Here is a 15,697-nt window from a genome sequence, read left to right as displayed (position 1 = left end):
AAAACACTGAAGAAAAAAGCTATAAATATAACTTCAATTATTTTACATATAGTATATGTATATATAGAGAGAGAGAGAGATTAGACAAACCTTCAGAATTAACTATTAAGGTGAAAACAAGACTTTGTAAAAATAAATACTATTTTCCTTTCAAGTGGTGTAAATTTAGGGCTGGAATCCAAATATCTGAAGAAAAGGGAAGATAGCATTCCTTTACGCGGACTCAGCCAAAATCTGTTCAGTAATCCAGGTGAGAAGACATTGTTGAAATGGCTTGTACATTGTGGATTCACTGTAGTATATAAAGACTTGGTGAATACAAATAATGTTTTTCTGTCCTCATTTGCAGACCATCAGAAAGATGGCACTTTCGGAGCAGTACAGACATCTTCAAAGCCCCCTGTGCTCCCTTCTGCACCGTCAGCCTATTTCCCTGGGCAGTTAGCGAACAGTTGATGCTAGTGTGACCTTTTACTTTTTATTGAAATTTTAGAAATTCACAGGGTTTAAAAATATATGAACAGCATAGATCAAATCCTAGGCCAAGCAAGTTTCCAAGGTTACTTGAGCTTAACGTATTAGATCGTTTGGATCCTTTTTAAAGGACCGCTGTCTTTTATGGCAAGCTAGAGGAGCCCATGGGGGATTCTGAGTGAGGATTCTGAGTAAATGACACTTTGTAGTGTGTGAACACGGTGTTTTATAGAATAGTATGAATTTTATTAAACGAATCCTTAGAAATTCTCAGAAGTTCCAAGGAAAGAGTTGGTCCTTTTAAGGGACATTCTAGTTCTATTGAGTATCTGGGTAAATGAAAACCTGCTCAGACAGAATATGACACCAAAGAATGTTAATAATTCATTTTATTTTCATTGGTAAAATAAAAGTTTTGACACCTGAGAATTATGAGGGAAAATGATTATCTCCAAAGATAACCTATATTATTGATGTTTATAGTAAAGGGAAAGTCCTAAAATTACCTTAAATGAATGAAAATAAATCCTTCATAGCAAATAAATATTTTCCTTGCAACCTCTTTAAATTAGCTATTAAACAAGTCTACTTATTTTGATAAATTATAAAAATAATTTGGACAGCATATTTACATAACCAGATTAGGCAGAAAGTGCTTTTAATCATTTGAACTGCAAAGTTTATAGGATTTTAATGTTTTCTGGAAGTCTTGACACATCTATTTTTTTCTCTTTTTTGAATTTCATGAGTTTGTTTTGCAGTTACATCTGTATTAGAATATTTTAAAAATTAGTACTATAAAAAATACTGGAAGAGCATCATGAATATTCATTGTATTTGTTTTTTTATATCAATGGGTTCATTTTAACGTTTGCTTAATAAAGTAGGCAAATTGAATAACTGTTAGAAGTTAACAGCTGTTTTCCCTGTAACCAAGTGTTTCAAGTAAGAATTACTTTGAAAAAATTAGGTAAAAAAAAATTCACCCAGTATCAGAGGGTCCCCAATTTGTTTTCTTGCTGACCACCACCCAGTACAGAGCAGCATTCTCTTATGAAACCTATAAATCAGTTTTTGTTTGCAAAGATTGCTAATACTTGTGTGATATTTAAAAAACTGTTTTGAAGAGGGGCGCCTGGGTGGCTTGGTTGAGCATCTGATTTTGGCTCAGGTCATATCTCAAGGCTCCTGAGTTTGAACCCTGTGCGTCGGCCTCTGTGCTGACAGCTCAGAGCCTGGAGCCTGCTTCAGATTCTGTGTCTCCTTCTCTCTCTGCCCTGCCACCCCCTCAGTCTCTCTCTTTCACAATAAAAATAAACATTAAAAAATTAAAAAAAAAATAAAAACTATTTTGAAGGACCTCCCTCAGCACACAGATGAAGAAAGAGACATTGAAGACATTAATGGCATACCAGTATCATTGGGTTCACGGTAAGACAGAATCTTTGCTAGTATTTTTCTGAAGCCACGATATTGAGTCCTATGATACCGTGAAACGTTGCTGGCAGTTGCAAGCAATCTTAACTAGGGGATTTATTCTAAAACATTTAGTAACCATTATGGGGTTGGATTTTTGTCATTTAAATGTACTATATTAATATTAGTAAGAATACTTGGTTACACTAACTTCAGAGCACTTCTAATCATCTGGAAAGTAACCTCTTGGTGGTAATCTTTCCTGTAAATATTATGTGATATGTATAAAACGTGACAGTGTTTGGATGGGATTTATTATCTACAAGTAGTTCTTTTTTATTTGAAATTGTTTTGCAGTGTACAGTTGTACATGTGTTAATAATCACCAGGTTGCAATGAACGTATTTCTGTAAACTGTGAGCTTTGTTAATAAAGTATTTATGGAGTGAGACATGTAAAAGTATATGAAAACATAAACCGGACTCATCTGCAACTACCTACTATGCTTAGAATTTACTTGCATTTAATTTATGGACCAGGGTTTCATTTTTGTCCTCCTACAAGAGTATTTTGTAGTACGGGAGAAAAAAGGGATTGAAAGGGAAAAGGTGTAAAGCTTTGATTTGTTACTGTAAAAACGGTGATGGTAACAAATAAAGCCCAAACAGACCTTCTAGGGAATCACAGATCAAGACTTTTCTTTTAAAAAAAAATCATTAAAATATTTAATTTTATTAACAGAATATTTACATTTCGTTTAAGACCTTATTTAACCATAGTGAATGTTCCAAGTTTAAAAAGCATTGCGCAATAACCACACACAAGATGAAAACAGTGTAAACTATACAATACTTTATGTACAATTTTTACAAAGTAACACTTTTTTAAATAATATAACTGGACACAAAAATATACACTTTAGAGAAATTCACATCAGGAATTGTATAAAGCTCTCTTCTAGGGTCCTGAAAATTTAGGACAAACATTAGCTCTGTAAATAAAGTGTTACTGTGACAGTCCTGAAAGGCCACTATATATATTTATCTACATACAGATATCACATTGACATTTTCAAGGCTACCAGCTTTACTATATAATTTTAGATTATGTATTCAAGTGTTGAGGTTCTTATGATTATGCAAACATTAAAAGAATAGTGGTAGAAGTAGCTGGGGAAACAAATTCGAGCCAGTGTTTAGATTTACAGACTCTACCCCAATTTAAATTCTAAATGGCTGATACTTTCTCATTTCAAAAACAGTGGTGAATGTTTTTAAAATAAAATTACTACAAACAAGCTTAAAACATGATTCAGATTTAGTACAGTTTTCTTAAGTTTTTTTCTTTTTTTTTAAATGCAAACAGTTCATTTACCATTTCTTTACTTTAGTGCATCTGCATTAAGGCTTTGAATTATTTGACCCAAGATTTTACAATGTTAAAACTAACAGGTCCATAACCGTACTACCTACTCTGTCTCACTGTGAGTCAGCATAGAGTTAAAGCTCAACACCTGAAGGAAATGGTAGCAGAGACGTTGCTAGTATCTAAGAAGGTATGTATATAGTTTTTAATTAAAGGATGTATAATAAAACAAAAAAGCTTAGTGGCAAGAAATTGGTGCTAATAAACAAAAGGTTTCTTTTCAAAAGAAATTGTAACATCTTTGGAAAACTGTCCGGTTCTGGTTCTTTCTTTAGTTCCCACGAGTTCATGCAGATACATTTCTTAAGACAATCTTAAAGTACATTGAGATGGAAATGGAATGTACATCCAGAACTACAGGTGAAAACTAAGACCTGGGTGTGGTAGAAAAGTCTTCCTGATTTCAGTCATCACACGTTCGTGTCCTGGAGTAAAGGTTCTTTGGCCTCTCCTGGCGCTTGTGTACTATGGGGATGGCTGTGACCACCACAGTGCTTTCTCCAGCTGCTGGACCGCAAGCTTAAATTGGTATGTTCTGGAATAAACAAGGCAACAAGCAGAGCCAGCAGTACGGAACAGGCTCCAAAGAGGAAGGGGGGGCCAGGGATGATCGAATTCTGAGGAAGGAAAAGAGAATTAGGATTTTTGTACAGAGCATCTCTGCTCTTAAGAACTGCTTATCTTTTTGCAGTAACAGACTGCCATGAATTATAAGCCAAGACCACCTCTCTTTCTCCATTAAAGCCATGGTTAGAACATGCATTTGCTTTTTAGAAGAAAAGGGACACGCTCACTATAATATCCTGAGGATAACAACTGATCCCAAGAAACAGCCAAAAGATTGTTTTAAAAACAGCCTATGCAAAAATATACTGTCATCACAAAATCGGAACACGTTCTATGAGCCTTCGCTTAATCTGTTCAAGATCTCAAGAGTAATAAAATTTATTATACACTATGAGCTACAGTAACAGAATCCATGACTATTTTCTTTAAAAGGTAAATATATTCTCTAGTAACTAAAGGTGAAGAAAATACAGCTAATGCCGTTACCATTAAGAATCAGACCTTTTAGTCCAAATTACATTCATTCTTAGCAAAAACTTGCACTGCCAGTTTAACCTGTGGATAGCCCACAAACAAACATTTTCATTTAAAAGTAGTCTTAGCTGGTTAGATCAGTGTGGAACTCTGCTGAACAAGCAAGGAAACTGATGGGCTGTTTGTATTGGCTAAAATGATCGTGTTTGCCGTTCACATTTTCAGTTGTATGGGGGGAAAGTACAGCAAACAAGTGAACAAAAGACGTTTATCAGCACCTAACTGACTTTTCGTACAGAAGGCAGGCTTAATATAGGGAACTCCCGCAGTACAAAAGTCCCAGATGAGACACAAATTGTACTACAGGTGAACGGTTGTTAATCTATGCCGTTATGTGTAATAGGACAAACCAGAATGTTTAAAACAATTCTCGAAGGAAAAGTTATGTCCAATTTCAAAAAGGGGTAGACAGGAGAACACAGTCCTTTTAGGCTTTGGTTTTTAAGTGTCGTAGATCTAAAATAATCTCACGTAAAAACTTTAGTGACCAAAACCCATTTATCTTGTAATCCAGCCAAATGAACTATATTTTCACCATGTGAATGAGGAATTACCTGTTCAAAGTGGTGCTGTGGGCTTGTGTTTGTTCCCAAGTCTGTTCCTGTCATTGGCAGTTCTTTAAGTTCCACATGGAATATGTAGAAAATGAATCCATAAAGAGCTGGTCCCAGACCATTGCACAGTCCTCGAATTCCTGTTATCATTCCTTGAACAACACCTAAATCGTTTACACAAATTATGTAATGCTCTGCTTACTTTTTTTTTCCTACCTTAGAACCCATATAAACAGTAAGTCAATCTAAAACCAAAGCTTTCTTTGTGACACTAGCAATTTACTACGATGACATTAAAAAGTACTTAGAGGCCATCAGCTCTACAAAGCGTAAGCAGCAAATATGAAGTCAAGGTATACCCAACCCATACACAGGCCTAGTTTAAATAAGTGGGCAAAAGCACTTTATTTCCCTTTGAAACATCGCCGGCTAAAAATAAGGCATTAGTTCACAAGCATAATTGTTAAAAACTGTCCCAAGCAGCTATTTAAGGCCCCATTGCATCAAATATAGACCCTTTTTATAGAGTTTGGGTTGGGGTGCCTGGCAGGTGGCTGTCAGTTAAGCATCTGACTTTGGCTCAGGTCAGGATCTCAGTTTGTGAGTTCGAGCCCCACACTGGACTGTCTTGTGTTGGCAAAGAGCCTGCTTCAGATCCTCTGTCCCTCTCTCTTTGCCCCTCCCCTGCTTGTTCTCTCTCTCAAAATAAATAAACTTAAAAAAAAAATTGTTTTTTTAATTTTTTTTTTTAACGTTTATTTGTTTTTGAGACAGAGAGAGAGCATGAACGGGGGAGGGTCAGAGAGAGGGAGACACAATCTGAAACAGGCTCCAGGCTCTGAGCTGTCAGCACAGAGCCCGACGTGGGGCTCGAACTCACGGACTGCGAGATCATGACCTGAGCCAAAGTCGGCCACTTAACCGACTGAGCCACCCAGGCGCCCCCCCAAAAAAAATTTTTCTTAAGAGTTTAGTTTTTTTTCTCTGGGATCTTCTCCCAAATGTAAAATGCACTATGCTTTAGCCACAGGCCTTTCCTTTCTCATTTAGCAACCAAGTGATCATTGCCACTCTTGTAACACCCCTTTTTTCCCTTATAACTAGAGGAAACATACCCTTTTCAAAGAATTATTTATCTTTTAGCGTTTCAAGAGGCAAATGTTCCTACCACAAAAGACAATGTTGTCTATGTCTTTAACTGAAACATAAGATTTAAATAAAAGGGTTATTTAAACCCAAGGTGTCCAGCCCATCCATCAGAGTAAACACTCAATAGTGAATATGCGGTGGCCGACCTAGATCACTCGATCTTCTTGCGAGAGAACAGACAGGACCACACATTGAGAGAGAGAGACATAGTTGTGTATCCACCTAAAGACAGTTCCCTGGACTCTGCTTTTCCTCTTAACAGTGAAAGCAATTTTAAATTCTTTATCCTAAAGATCCATTTATGATTCTGTACTTAGGAAGGAGACAGAACATAGCATTAGAATATTCTGAACTTTTAAATAATTATCATCATGCGTTCTTATCAGCTCACCTTGTTGATCAGCATCAGCGGTTCGTGACACAAGGGCACTGACAGCTGGAAAGGTAATGCTAGACATGGCTGCTACTGCCCCAGCAGCCCACATCATCCTGTAACCAAAGCAGCCAAACAAAAATAAATTCTCCACTGTGCCTGTCAGTAAAAATACACAAAAATCCAAGTAACTTGCTGCAAAATGGCTGTGGTGCAGGGAAAAGGAGAACTGTACTTGCTCTATTCCTTCCTTCCTTCCTTCCTTCCTGTGTGACTCTGGGCAAGTTACTTCGAGGTCTGGAGCACTGGGTGGGGATGGGGGCACTCTGAGCATAGTGGGTAATACACCTAACGCAACATCATTACGTTTCCCAAGCCAGTAACTCTTCAGGCAGTGTTCCCACAGGCTTGTGATTCAGTGTGAGGATACAGATCTGATCTAAGCCTTGGATGTTCTGGGCTTGATACGTGAAATGTTTTTGATAATTTAAATTGTGAGCACCTCTTTGTAAAAACTAGCCTGGAAAACAAAACATGCATCAACACGCTCTTGATGCTGACTCCTATCCAAATCCAAAGAGATGATACGTTCAGGTGAATGAAACATCAGTGGAAAGTGGGGACTTCGGTCCCGTGATTGTGAACACAGAGGTGTGCGCAGGCAGCCTGACCTCAACGTCGCTCTTCCCCTCGCTCTGCAGTGCAGACTGGCAAGAGAAGCAGAGAGACTTTTCTCTGGCATGAAGCCGGGACCAAAACAATTGGGCTTTTCTCAGTTAACTTCCAGTGTGTCATTGTCATCAGTAATGACCACTGGTGTTACACAATACTTCTCTTCTAACCAGAAGAACAAAAAAGGCAAGTAACGCTAGCTTTCAGAGCTTTGCTGCTTTGAGGTTATGTTTTTTCCTAATGAAGATACAGATTAAATGTCCAGTAGAGACTGAAAAACTAAATCTCATTTTAAAATGTCCCATTTTAACCTGTCCCATAGATACAAAAGAATGTCACACCTTTCTATCCTCAAGCCAGTCTCAAATATACAAATACCCAAGTGAGAAATCTGTATTATATACATTAGACAGGAAAATAAAAAAGCACAGAAGACAGATTAAAGTCTAATACTAAGCCTTAGATGAGAAGCAAATACAAACAAAAAGTCTGTCAATTATAACCTCAATAAAGCTGGAAAAATAAAAAAACAGCAAAATTAAAAAAATTAAGATATACCTACCAAGGTTCGGAACCAAAGCCATACCATGCCAGCTGTAATATTTGAAATCCAAGACCCAATAAAATGGTGTTCTTATTTCCGATTGACCGCATAAGTAAACTCAAGACTATGGTCTAGAAAAGAACAAAAACCAGAATAGAACGGTTTATACCAGAAAAGAGCTTAAAAACAAAAAACTGGTGACTTCCTTCAATCTGTAATCTAAGATTACCACTTTTTTTCACATTTTGGCTTTTCAACAATTGCCCTGAATATATCTTGAGACCATTATTCCAGGTCACAGACAGCAGATGAAAGGTTCCTCTGCTGACACAGATCCAGATTCAGGGAAAAAGACAACTGGAAACAGCAAAGTGAGCTTTCTCTTGAGTACATTTCTACCGACCACCTAAATCAGAAATTTTAAGCGGTAGCATCAAAAAGTTCAAACTAATGATTTGGAGATCCTGTTACATAATAGCTTTAAAAGTTTTTACAAGTCCAAGTTAATCCAAAATGCTTATTGTTCTGACTAAATACAAATAAAACAGTACAACAATTACCCTACATCCTTCATCCAAATTATTGCTGACACCATGATGCTTGGCAAACAGTAAACAGACGTAACAAGTATCATATGGGAAAAGTACAGTTTAAGAAACAGCGCCTTTGGAAAAACTGCCTGGATCATAATCTTGGCTCTCCCTGTATGACCCTGGGGAAGTTACCTCACTCTCAAACAGTGTCTTCCAAAATGGCAAGAATATTACCTACTTCAAAACTCTGTCATGTGGGTTAGATGAAATGATATTTACATAAAGTGCTTAGCACACAGTAAGCATTTAATAAGTATTATGAGTGGATGGGTTTTATTTTCTTTCAAAGCTAACAAATTTAGCAATGATCTGGGGACATTAGAAAATATTTTTTGCTATTTTAATGAAAGTATTAAATATACTACCTAAAATAGCTAGTAAGTCCATACAGGAAAAAGTGAAAATAATTCAGGAAATCACTAGTGGATAACTGGCTGACATTAAAAAAAAATTTTTTTTTTAACGTTTATTCATTCTCAAGAGAGAGACAGCATGCATGGGGGAAGGGCAGAGAGAGAAAGAGAGGGAGACGCAGAATCCGAAGCAGGCTCCAGGCTCTGAGCTGTGAGCACAGAGCCCGATGCAGGGCTCAAACTCCAGAATGGTGAGATCATGACCTGAGCCGAAGCCAGACACTTAACCGACTGGGCCACCCAGGCACCCCACTGGTGACATTTTAAATGTACAATTATCAAACAGAAGTTTCAAATTCTTTAAATGGATACAACCATTTAAGAGTTTACTCAGATTTAATTACAGATAAGCCAGTGGAAAGCTAATGAAGATTCTTAACCGACTGAGCCACCCAGATGCCCCGCTAATGAAGATTCTTGTTAAGATTCTTGAACAATTAAGACTCCTAGCTTTTTTCTCTCAGATTTTCCCTTAAATCAAGTGAGTATACCACCAGGTTTCATAAGGCACAGAACCTTACTGGATTACATTCTTCAACAACCACAATCACAAAAGGGAACTCACCCAGAGTAAGCAGTTAGCAAAGAAAAACTTCCCGTTTATAGGACACTCTAACTGGGAACATGGATTTTCTCCCCCAGGGCAGGAACTCTCCTTAAATATCTGAATCTTTGTATCCCTAGCACCTATTGTAAGTTCTTAGTGTTGATGGGAAGTATGTGTGATTTTTAGATACATCACAATATTCTCAATGATGGAATAAATTGCTTAGTGTGCTAGACAAGAAAAATTATTTGGTGTCCCTTCATTTAGTAGAACTCATTTTGTCCCAAAGGTTAAATAACTTATGACTTAACCAAGATGTACACAGCTAGCTAACAGTTAACTGACACGAGTTTGGGTCAGTTTACCAAATATTTGCCAAGTTCCTACTATATCCCATTGCTATTCTAGGTCTAAGGGCACTGACCCAAGGGTCAGAGAATAGGTCACAGCACTGGTCAGCAAACAGAATACCTTGTCTTGGAGAGAAGATGGACATAGGCACACTGTTTAACAAGAGAATTCCAGGTTGTAGCTGCTGTGAAAAAAATAAAATGGGAATTGTGTGACAGAGGGGCTACTTTAACCATGATGGACAGGGAAGGACCTTCTCAGGTGACAGCTGAATAAGGAGGTAGAGGAGGGGGTGGTTATGTGAATATCTCAGAGAACAGAGCGCTCTAAGCAGGGACAGCAAGTGCAAAGGCCCTGAACTGGAGTGTATTCAACAACATGGAGAATGGGGCAAAATGAGGTCACTTCGAGTCTAGGGTTATTCTGGTTGCAATGGAAATTAAATTTTAAGCAAAAAAGAGGATTAAAACTTCACAAGAATTTCTTTGCCAAGTGAATAAACTGTAGGGAGACAATTATGGAAGCTGAGAGACTAGTAATGGAGATGGTGAGTAATGGCCACTAGTAATGGAGATGATGAGAAAAGCTTCAATTCAGAATGTATTTTGGAGATAGAGGTAACAGGAGATACCATCTGATGGACTGGATGTGTGGTAAGGAGAAAGAATGACAAGCATCAACAAGAATGACACCAAGGTTTGTGGCCCTGACAACCAGGAGCGTGGTCATGCCTGTAAATGAGATGAGCAGCACGAAGGGGAAGGAATCCAGATTTTAGTTCTGGTTATGTCCGGTTTGAGATACCCAGCAGATGTGTCAAGCAGGAACTCAGAGGCTGGGGTGGAGGTAGAAATGTGGGAGTCACCAGCATATAGAGGACTAGATGAGAGCACTCACGTAAACATTTAATTAGTGCAAGCATTATGAACTCCCGCCTCCTTGCGCCAAAGAAGTGATAAGGCCTAAAGGCCCCAAAGGGGATAGACAGCAACTGTTTGGCTCCCAATGGGAAGTGGGTCTGTCCATGTTTACAGACCTTATTGTTTTGGGGGAGAAGCTACATACCCATATTTTCACATAACCTCCCAATTTTCACTCTTTCATTATTTTAATGTTTATTTTTGAGAGAGAGCGAGCAAGTGGTGGAGGGGTAGAGAGAGGAGGAGACAGAGGATCCGAGGCAGGCTCTGTGCTGACAGCAGAGAGCCTGATGTGGGTATGGGGCTTAAACTCACGAACCACAATATCAGGACCTGAGCCAAAGTCAGACACTTAACCAACTGAGCCACCTAGGCACCTCTAACCTCCTAATTTTGAAATGTTTCCTACTAATTTTTAAAGTTTGTATTTATTTATTTTTAAAATACTTTATTTTCTTTAGTAATCTGTATACTCAACATATGGCTCAAACCCACAACCCTGAAATCAAGAGTTGCATGCTCTACTAACTCAGCCAGCCAAGTGCTCCTTTAAAGTTTTTAAAACACCAGGGCACCTGGGTGGCTCAGTCGGTTAAGCGTCCAACTCTTGATTTTGGCTTAGGTCATGATCTCATGGTTCATGAGTTCAAACCCATGTCGGGCTCTGTGCTGACAGTGCAGAACCTGCTTGAGATTCTCCCTCTCTCTCTGCCCCTCTCCTGCTTGCACTCTTTCTCAGAAGTAAATTAAAAAATAAAAATAAATAAAAATAAAGTTTTTAAAACACCATGAAAAAAACCAATGTCCTCTAATTTAGCACTTACTTGGGTGCAGGCACAGCACAGGGTGCTACAAAAACCAAGATGAATGTGATATACTCCTAACCTCACAGTCTACTCGGAGCTCTGCTACTATAGAGACTCACAATCTTGGTACCAAGGCAAAAATAATCAGAAATAAACAGGTAAAAGCTAGTGTATTCTATATGGTGATAGATATGCCCTAGTTAATGTGGGAGCTCAGAGAAGGGATACTTAGGGCAGAAGAATGGGAGGCAGAAAGGCCAGCAGGAGCAAAAGCACAGGGGCAAGCAGTACAACAGAACAAAGGGGAAGCTGTAAGCTCTGTGCTGCTACAGAGGAGGCTCAAAGACACAGATCTTCCACTGGCTTCAGAGTTCAACAGTAAATGAGTTATTCTCAATGTATACTTGACATAAATGAGAATGCAAGATAATTCTTCTACCTTTGGGGTTATATATTATACTTAATATTTTAGTTCATATAATGACACAGCAATGTAATTATCAGTATTTCTATGTATGCCACATACTTCCTCTCACCTGTTTTTGAAGTCCAACTGATTTTCTGACTTTATTTTTAAATGTGAAAATTCATCTCAAAAATTGTATTTCTATGTAGGCCTCGAAAGCTAAATGGTCATTTAAGTACCATATTCCTTGTGGGTCGCGTACATAATGTCTGCTGTACCATCAACGCTGGATGGACGGTGCCTCATTTCTTCCCAGACTCAAGGCACTATGAGTGCTCTAAATACAAACCCAACCACGTGCCTCCTGTATTCACATGTCTGCCCCTCTGGATTCTCAGCTCTTAGAGACTGTTTTCCACCTTGTGTCCTTTGTGCCAGGTGCCATCTACTGACTAGAGGGAAAATTTCCTCTGAAGCACCCTCACATCACTCAAGCGTTCCGCAGGGTTACTGCCTGAATTTATTAGACACCTGCAGCTTCCATGACCAGTTACATATGAAATGAAACTTCCTAACACTTTATAGCTATAAATCTCTTAAGTGTCAGAGTAAATGTTAGCTAGTTCTCTTCATCTAAATCTTCAACAAAATATTAATCTCACCAATGTAAGAAAAAGATAAGACATCATGAGCAGGTAAGATTTATCCCAGGATTAAAGATTGGTTTAACATTTGAGAATTCATCAAGCTCTACTCTATTTGTACAGTTTCCTTGGTGTTATGCTTCAGAGGGGTGTTTTTTCAAAAGCTATTTATGCATACAGGTGACAATATATTTTCCTCCAAAGCTCAAGTGCACTTTTCTGATAGCCAGGATGGAATGCAACATTACTTCTGATCAAGGAGCTTCAAGATAAAATGGAAATTAGAAATAGTACTAATACTGCCATGTGTACACATGTGTGGGTCTTGGGGATATTACAGAATTTAAATTTAAATTTGACGTTTATCACTAGACCTACCAAAAAATTCATAAATGATGAGATCTGCAGAAGGAATCCTACACCTAAGAGATGGTGAAACATACTAGAATCCTATTAAATGGACTCTGCCTTTCATTTTGAGAACAGAATAAAACAAAGCTGTAATCTAGAAGACTGGATTTAAGGTGGGAGAGAATGTTAGATCATCTCAGAGTCTAGAAAAAACAAAGCCAAATAGGAAGAAATGTTTGGGGCTTTTTCACAGAAAGAAGGACTGACAGAAAATTCTGGCCACTGGAGCACAGTACTTGATTATGGAACAGACACAGTTTCGAGGCAAAGGTGAAACATCTCCTAAGGAGATCCAAATTCCTGAGCTGATTAGTATCTTATTCATCAGACAACCACTGGCTACCAACTGGGTTTCCAAGACAAATAGCTCGTGCCATTCCTCTGCTCAAAACCCTCTAATGGCTTCCTATCTTCCTGTCACATCTTAGGACAACCTGTGAGGCCCCAGATGATCTGCTCCCTCTCCACCTTTCAGATTCCATTTCTTAAAGGTCTCTCCTTTGCTCACTGTGTGAGAGCCGTACTTGGCTCCTGGCTGTTTCTTACACATGCCAGGTACAGTCTGTCCTGAGAGTTTTATTTCTGTTCCTGCTGCTTAGAATCCTCTTCTTCCAGATATTCTCATGGCTTGTTCTCCATTCTTTTGTGTTTCTGCTCAAATGTCACCTTGTGTCAGCAGGGCCTTCCCAACCCTTCCAAGTAAAATTAACACCCAGCCCCCAGTCAATCTCTAGATCCCCAGTACCATTTTTCTTTATAGTTTTCATTACACCTGATATGTTTACATCGACATATTTATTAGTTTTCTCTCTTATCCCACAAGAATGCAAACTCTACAACGGCAGGGATTTAATTAAGTTCACTGGTATATCCCCGGTGTGCAACACATGGTAGGTATGCAATAAATATTTAAGGACTAACATAAAATATTCTACTTTGGGGCACCTGAGTGGCTCAATCGGTTGGGTGTCTGATGTAGGCTCAGGCCATGATCTCACGGCTCAAGAGTTCAAGCCCCACGTTGGGCTCTGTGCTGACAGCTCAGAGCCTGGAGCCTGCTTCAGATTCTGTGTCTCCCTCTCTCTCTGCCCCCCGCCCCCCCCGCCTGCACTCTTTCTCTCTCCCTCAAAAATAAACATCAAAAAAAAAAATTAAAAGAAAATATTTGACTTTATGCAGGTAAGCAGTGTAAATCAAACTATTTTTCTGGTTTAGACATATGTTGATTAATATATGTGTCAGTCCCCAAAATCTGATCAAGACTAACTACACTTAACAAAACAGGAGTTTCTGAACCTACAAATCTCAGATTCCTGACACTGGTGACTCCATGAAGAAAGTGTCACCTGAGTATCACATAAGGCCCATGTGGATGGTCAACCAGGAGTAACTATCTCATCACTCTAAAAAGAAACTCACCTGTGCAATAATGGAAAGAATGCCAAGGACTGCTATAAATGCTGCAACACTTTCTGGTGAAAACTTCATTATCTAGAAGGTTTCCAGAAAAAGCAACATTAATTAGTAAAAAAAGCACAAGAAACACCATACTAATGCAACTATTTGTACATTAACATCAAATGGGCACCAAACTACTTGAACATTAACATCAGAAAAAGAAAATACAACTCATTTATAACCAAAGAATTCTTCAGAGGAAGAATCTGGCTTTCACTGAGAACCCAATCCTAACTGTTAACATACTAAAAACAAAAACTACTTAATTTAGATTAGGTAAATCTAAGTCCCTTGATCTAGACTTAGATTTAATAAATTGGAGACAGCTATCAAGCACTCTGAGTCCGTTTTACAAATAAATATCGTGCTGTTTTGTGCTTTTTACAGGTCTTAAAAAAGGCTTGACCATGCTTGGTAAGATTAGTGTTAAGGAGCAAAAACTAACACTCTCATTATGGCTAGCTGCTTTGCTAATCCATGCTCTAAATCACAAAGAGACTGGAGTAAGTGAATGGATTTCAAGCTTCCCATCATGTCTATAAGCAACACATAAACTCAAGCCACATACATCGACAGGATAATCATATCTTTCTGCATAAACCAAAAGTCTTAAGAGATATGCATAAGGATCATAAACCACACTACACAGGAGGAGTTCTAGTGAGCCATTATTTACAAAATAGGACTCATTTAAACAGTCCCTTCTATTATAGTGCTCTCAAGATTAAATATTTCTGTTATTAAGGCACTAAACGATGGAAGAAAAGTCCACTTTGGCAGAATAGGATTTTACCTGTCTGAGGTATAAAAAGAAGCTGGAATATTGGCCTGCCTCTGGTAGGTAGGAGAGAAACACCGTAATGCAGATTAGCAGCACTATGGAATCTTGGCCCACTTTTTTTAAGGACTAGAATTAGAAAAAGACAGATATAAGATTTTATATCCAAACACTGACCTGCTCTTAAAAATATGCAGTGTTATCTTCTGGCAGTGTACATACAGATACTCAGCTAGCTTTTAAAAATGTATTTCATCTTCCCCAAACTATTCCAGAAAGTATTTAAAACATTTTTAAAAATCTGTCAAGATGTTTTCCCCAAAGACACATCCACAACAAAATATCAATATTGCACTGAATCATACATTCCCTTTTTTGCCAAAGGAAAAAACAAACTTTTTACCGCAAAGGGGTCAGCCTGTTCCCAGGAAATGGGTGCTCCCCACGATGCTGGCCGCATCTTCTCAGGCAACGACTCTGGCACAGCAACAAGGATAAAACAAATATCTAGCAACGCTATTGCTGTGGCCAGGACCACCACCAAGCTGTCCCCGTATACTCGTCCAAGGTAAGCTCCGATTGCAGGGCTGGTTACCAGACTTGCGGCAAATGTTGCTGACACCTGTGACAAGTAAAGGTCGAGAGGAAGAGATTAGTCAGTA

The 15,697-nt window shown here is 38.4% G+C and overlaps 2 protein-coding genes across 5 annotated transcripts in view; one reads left to right on the top strand and one right to left on the bottom strand.

The window, feature by feature from the left end:
• The window catches only part of SASS6 (SAS-6 centriolar assembly protein), a 56,955-nt gene extending 54,616 nt beyond the window's left edge, over positions 1-2,339 (top strand). The window contains exons 16-17 of one of the 2 annotated variants that reach the window (XM_015073835.3): positions 156-250; positions 350-2,339. In XM_015073835.3, the coding sequence (XP_014929321.1) occupies positions 156-250; positions 350-456 (202 nt within the window). In that variant the 3' untranslated portion in view covers positions 457-2,339. The remainder of the gene's footprint in view (positions 1-155; positions 251-349) is intronic. The other variant, XM_027058498.2, reaches the window with a different exon arrangement.
• Positions 2,340-2,722: 383 nt separating this feature from the next.
• MFSD14A (major facilitator superfamily domain containing 14A) overlaps positions 2,723-15,697 on the bottom strand; it is a 44,625-nt gene continuing 31,650 nt past the window's right edge. For all 3 annotated transcript variants that reach the window (XM_027058500.2, XM_053214508.1, XM_053214509.1), the window contains 7 exons: positions 15,439-15,657; positions 15,051-15,164; positions 14,219-14,290; positions 7,727-7,839; positions 6,511-6,608; positions 4,971-5,134; positions 2,723-3,932 (listed from right to left, as the gene is read on the bottom strand). In XM_027058500.2, coding sequence (XP_026914301.1) covers positions 3,726-3,932; positions 4,971-5,134; positions 6,511-6,608; positions 7,727-7,839; positions 14,219-14,290; positions 15,051-15,164; positions 15,439-15,657 — 987 coding nt within the window. In that variant the 3' untranslated portion in view covers positions 2,723-3,725. The remainder of the gene's footprint in view (positions 3,933-4,970; positions 5,135-6,510; positions 6,609-7,726; positions 7,840-14,218; positions 14,291-15,050; positions 15,165-15,438; positions 15,658-15,697) is intronic.

The sequence above is a fragment of the Acinonyx jubatus genome, chromosome C1 (assembly GCF_027475565.1).
Source record: "Acinonyx jubatus isolate Ajub_Pintada_27869175 chromosome C1, VMU_Ajub_asm_v1.0, whole genome shotgun sequence".
In the NCBI taxonomy this organism is placed as follows: domain Eukaryota; kingdom Metazoa; phylum Chordata; class Mammalia; order Carnivora; family Felidae; genus Acinonyx; species Acinonyx jubatus.
The sequence above is the reverse complement of the archived record's forward strand: the minus strand, read 5'-3'. Positions and strand labels throughout refer to the sequence as shown.